Genomic DNA, 5,919 nt, shown 5'->3' with positions numbered 1-5,919 from the left:
TTCCAGAAAAACAATCACTAATTTCAATGAACAATAAGTACCATTTTGAAGTTCACCAAGTGTGCACTTTTGTATGACAGTTCTTTAAGAATATGTGTATTTTTTAAATTTTGCCATCAAAATCTTGTAGGTAAGTTTCCTTCTCTGCTACAGAATCTGACTGGTTCATAGCTTCATAGACTCCTTCATTTTTGAATCATTATAAAATAATTCTGGCTTTGTGGGGGCCTAGCCAGTTTGGATGTTCACCTTCCTAGACCAGGATGGAGGGGGGGGACTTTGGACTTTCCACAGGGCAGGGAACCCTGACTGCTCTTCAGACTCGAGAGGGAGGGGGAGAGGAGTGGGGGGAGGGTGGGAGGAGTGGGAGGCTGGGAAGAGGTGGAAATTTTTTTTCTCAATAAAATAAAAATAAAATAATTCGACAGAAATTCTCATTGTTGCCTTGTAATTCATTTTTATTTTCCTCTATTTTTGTCAGATATATAATGAGTATAAAATTAAATTCTGCATTATTGTTTGTTTGGCATTAAAGCTCAAATAGATTTTAATAGTGTACTTTATCTTTAAAATTTTGGAATTATATAAGTATCTTGCTCTGTATAAGAGAAATGAGATAGAGAAGGAGATAACAATATATAGGGAAGAAGGAAGGGATGGAGAAAGTGAGAGACATTATTTCTAGACTTATAAATTAAACTCATAAACAAGATCATGCATTCTTTGTATCAATGAAAATTGAGACCAGATGGGACTCAGCTGTTTGGAAGTAAAAACTATTTTTTAAATAAGAACATCCATGTAATAAGGGACAAGGACTAGATATTTTTATGACACTGTTTTATATCCAAGAATAAATATCACAGTAAAAGTTACAGATTCAGTACACATATTAAGAAGAAAAAATTATTTTCTTCATATGGTATATGAGAATATGGTTGCTGATCTTTTGTCAAAATTGTGGGTGTCTGAGAAACTGGGGTAGAGATGTAGACCTAATAAATACTCCAAAAAAATCATAAAAATGCCACTCATTTAGATAAATTGCACATTACTTTACAACCTTGAAGATAAAAGCCTTCACTACAAAATGATGGAAACATCTTAATGATTTCTTAATATAAATCGTACGTCCAAGTAATATATGTGGTAGTGGAGGGGCATTGTAGCAAAATGCCTTTATTATATTCAAAATCAAATCTCAAATCTGTCACTTCGCATCTTAACAAGCTCATAATCCTCTCTGTATTTCAGTTTTCTAATTTCAAAATGAAAACAATGATATTATGAAAAAAGTTCTTAGAATACTGTCTAGACTCCCTGAACGTGGCTGATAAGGAGGGCTGACTGAGAAGCCAAGGACAATGGCACTGGGTTTTGATCCTACTGCATGTAATGACTTTGTGGGAGCCTAGTCTGTTTGGATGCTCACCTTCCTAGTCCTGGATGGAGGGGGGAAAAACCTTGGACTTCCCACAGGGCAGGGAATCCTGACTGCTCTTTGGACTGGAGAGGGAGGGGAAGGGAGATGGGGGGAGTGGGAGGGAAATGGGAGGAGGGGAGGAGGTGGAAATTTTTAATTAAATAATAAAAAAAGATTAGGCTAACCATTTTTGAAACAAAAGACATTGTTGCTACTGAGGTCACACTATGTGATAAATATTTAGAAATCCAAATTCAACTCCAGAATATGCAATTCTCTGAATGAACTTTAAGTTAGACAGTGAAAACAACTGTTGAAATAATCAGGCTGAAGCAATCTATCATTTCTCAATTGAGACTACAGAAAATTTACATGAACAAGAGAGATTAATTTCATAACAAAAATACCCTTAACATATACCTAAAGTGCCCAATCAGATAATGTAATAGGTATATTTCATATCATATTTTATTATTCAGATATGCTTTTTGTGAGTCTTAAGGATTGTTATTAACTGATTCTTTGTGGAAATATTTGCTCTCGAACTTTCTTTCATTTTGCAAATTCTAGTGTTTCATTAAGTTCCATGATAAAAAGGGAGGAAGTCGGTACTAAATTACAAAATATGCTCTCTAGTGAATTTTGTTTTCCCATGAAGTATGTGTTTTCTTTTTCTCATAGTTAAGTATGCTGACACTCATTCTTATAAACAATCCGTTTCTAAAGGCAACCCTCAACAGAAGAAATGAGTAAAAAGGCATTGCTCCAAATTTCAAGTTCAGAATTGAAATTGGGTGCAGACATGGTTGATCCTCAAAAAACGAAACTTCTCAATGTTTTCTGACTTTGAACTTCTCTGATATCCATGATCTACTATAAGAATAACAATTAAAGAGATTATCTAAGACATTTTTTATATTCCAGGTATAGATCAACATAAGGCTTAATGGTCTTTTGGTAGTGTTCATTATCCCTCCTGCTTTACAGAAATCTATGCTGAGCAATTGCTGGTAGATGTTTACACATCTTAATACATTTGTACAGTTGAACTCCATCCCAAAGTCAAAGCCATGCAAATGTCTTAAATGTTGTATCTAAGCAATTGTGAGGAGACAATGGTATAAGCAATTCATCAACTGGGTGAGGTTGACACTTGCTGAGATTGTGTTATCAGAGAGAATGATCTGCCACAACATAGAATTATAAAAACTATAAAGAGTCAATCTTCCTTTCCCCTTAGTCAAGGGCTCTGCCAATTTTTGTCTCCCAAGCCACTGAATTTCTGATGTGAGTCTTGGCAAGTGTCAGCTTTCAGGTCCCAAACAATTCCTAGTTGTGAAACGGAAACTGTTGGGTCATCAGAGTTACATGTATCAGGCTGCATATGAGGTCAAATGTTCTCCCCCTATTTCAGACTCATTCTGAACAACTTCTAGCTCTCTCTTTCAATTCAAGATTCTCTTTGCTTCATTTCATATGTTTCCTCATTGGTTACACATGGGTTTTAAAAGTAGGACTTGTATTACTAGCTCTATAACCTAAAACAAGTCAAATAAAGAAAAAAGAAGACTTATATTATAACCCTCTGTGTAAGAACATTACATATTGCAAAAACTTTCAGGTAGATGGAAGTTTTGTTTGAATAGGCGTGATTTGCAGGAAGAGGCCACTAGAAATAAGAAAAAGAAAAACTTATAAATATATTTAAAAATTCCAGTTACTCATTATTTGTGCCATAATGACATATGTATGAATATATGATTAATATGTATACATAAATGTATGTGAGTATGTATGCATACATGTGTGGTAAGAATCAAATAGGAGCTTATATATGTACTACATCACTGGGTTATGATGTCACCTATAGTTTCAATTTTCTAGAAACAAGTAGGCTTTTCTTTAAAAAGATCATTATTGTTATATAAAAGTGAATAATGACTTTAGACATTGCATGTTATTAGTGTGTTTTTATTAAAAGTAATTAGCTCTTTTAAATAATTCAAATGCAGTGGCAGTTGTATTTATGACAAACCAAACTTTCAAAAAAAATCACTGTCATTGTTAATGATATTTTAAAATTCTGAATACAAAATAGCCTAATTAGTCTTCAATAATTATAAAAATTGACCATTACTCCAGGAAAACACATAATGTTATTTTTGTAATGATAAGGAGCAAAATCCAAAATAAAAAAAATATTGAAAAACAATAAATACTGCTAGAAACATTGACAAATCTACCATGGCTACAATTTAGCTTACCATTCTCATTGATTGCAACTCACAAGCATATTTTAAAAACTTTAAATTGAAAATCCTCTATAAATTTCTTTCTGAATAAACCAACAGTAGTGAACATATCAGAAATCATTCATCTATCTGGCTCTCCTTGGCCTTAGAAGTACATAGATAAAAAAGAAATAGAGTTCTCTTATGATATGAAGTATGTCACCTTGTATAAAGATGAAGCTGGATCCACATTTCGAATAAGTACCCAGTATAAATATTTTCTTATCTTCAGATAATATAATAAAGAATTTTTGTGAAGGAACAAGAAGAAATAATACACTGGAAACCTTGCCAGAATATAAAAAAAAGATGAAAGGAAGAAACTAGAATATTGATAAGAAGGTGAGAGCAAAACAAAGTAGAGAAAAAGACTCAAATTGGGACTGTGGACTACGACAGCCTGAGTGCTTCATTCACTATGAGTCTCCTTAGAGATCTCTTTAGAGCAACTTTGACATCCTTATTCCTGAGACTGTAAATAAAAGGGTTCAGCAGTGGCAGTAAAAATGTATAAAATACACTGAGAATTTTCCCCTGAACCACAGACTCATCAGATGATGTTTTGATATGAGAAAGCATACCAAATCCATAAAATAGGGCCACAGTGATTATGTGAGAACTACAGGTGCTCATGGCTTTGTACAAACCCTTACCTGATGACAACTGAGTGACATTAAAAAGAATCAAAGCATAGGACATTAAGATGACAACACTAGATGCAATGACCACTGTGCTGACAACAAAAGAACTCACAAGCTCACTGTCATAGGTGCTGCTGCAGGAGAGCTGGAGAAGGGGAAATATATCACACATGTAATGGTTGATGATGTTAGAATCACAAAACCTGAGCCTGACCATAAACACTGTGTGAACAAAGGCACCAGCTAACCCCATGAAGTATGAACCAAACATCATCAGAGAACATGTCCTAGGAGACATAATGACCATGTACAACAGAGGTTGACAGATGGCTACATAGCGATCATAAGCCATGGCTGTCAACACATAGCACTCAGAGTGAACAAAAAAGCAAAAGAAAAACAACTGAGTCATGCATCCTCTAAAGGAGATGATGTTCTTCTCTGAAACAAAACTCATTAGTGTTTTGGGAGTAAAGACAAAGGAATAACATAAGTCAATGAAGGACAAGTTAAAGAGAAAAAAGTACATGGGGGTCCGCAGGTCTGAATTTAGTAAAATGAGACTCATTAAACTCAAGTTTCCTACCACAGTGGTTGTGTGATACACCAGAAACAGGATGAACAGGGGTAGCTGGAGCTCAGGTTGGTCTGTCAATCCTGTGAGAATGAATTCGGTCACTGAAGAGTCATTCTTCATAGCCATTTTTGTCACGGTAGATCTGGAGAAACATTAGTTAAGGGTCACGTTAAACAATGAACTCTGTCTCAGACTACAAAAGGATAGAACTAGCTGTTACAAGTTCAAGGTTGTCTGAAACCACTGAGCAAAGCATTCAGAGATCATTGCTTCTTATTCCTGGGAAATCTCTGTTTATTATTTTCCTGTTTATGATGAACATCTACTCTTATTACAGGCACAACCTCCAAAGTCTGTAAACAACCACTTTCTCTTGTCTCTTTGAGCTTCTTTAAGGATTAGGGACAAAAAAAAATAAAATAAAACATCACTGTATGCTAAACCCTTGACTTATATAGCTTTGAGTTTTGGGGGGTATTATAAAGATTAAGAAAATTTAACTTTTTTTAGACTAAATATGTGACTGTTATTGTATCATACAGGCCCTTTCACTCCAATATCCTAAGGAATTTGCATTTCTGATAATGAAGAGATGATAGATATCAATACAAAAGAGATTCAGACCTCTTAAAATATCTATGCCGGGGACATGACATGATTTCAATTAAATAATTCTCTTAAAAGTTGTCTTTATTTGATCAAAAATTAATCTCATTTGCATCCAGTATATCATTTACCTCTATAACATAGTAATGTAGGATAATATTTTAGAAATTATATTATTCAGTGTTTTCTATTGTCACAGAACATATAGAATGATGGAACGAGTATCTATTATTTTTATATGTATACAACAAATTATGAACATTATTTATAACATAAATATTTCTATAAAATTTAAATGCAATTTATTAGAATATCTTACAGACTGTAGCTCAACTATGGATTCACAAAGTACAATAATCTAGTAGTTGCTCAGTCAGACAA

General features: G+C 33.9%; 1 protein-coding gene across 1 annotated transcript; it reads right to left on the bottom strand.

Moving 5' to 3' along the window:
- Positions 1-4,104: 4,104 nt before the first annotated feature.
- LOC101995327 (olfactory receptor 143-like) lies at positions 4,105-5,061 on the bottom strand. Its single transcript, XM_005347464.2, has one exon. The coding sequence runs from the start codon at positions 5,056-5,058 to the stop codon at positions 4,105-4,107; it is 954 nt and encodes a 317-aa protein (XP_005347521.1). The 5' UTR covers positions 5,059-5,061.
- Between the last annotated feature and the right edge of the window lie 858 nt (positions 5,062-5,919).

Source organism: Microtus ochrogaster, chromosome 5 (assembly GCF_000317375.1).
Source record: "Microtus ochrogaster isolate Prairie Vole_2 chromosome 5, MicOch1.0, whole genome shotgun sequence".
In the NCBI taxonomy this organism is placed as follows: domain Eukaryota; kingdom Metazoa; phylum Chordata; class Mammalia; order Rodentia; family Cricetidae; genus Microtus; species Microtus ochrogaster.
This window is presented reverse-complemented; position numbering and strand designations above follow the sequence as displayed.

Bases quoted from the DNA above. Each gene is read 5' to 3' on its own strand.
- LOC101995327 (XM_005347464.2), bottom strand. From the start codon at position 5,058: ATGGCTATGAAGAATGACTCTTCAGTGACCGAATTCATTCTCACAGGA.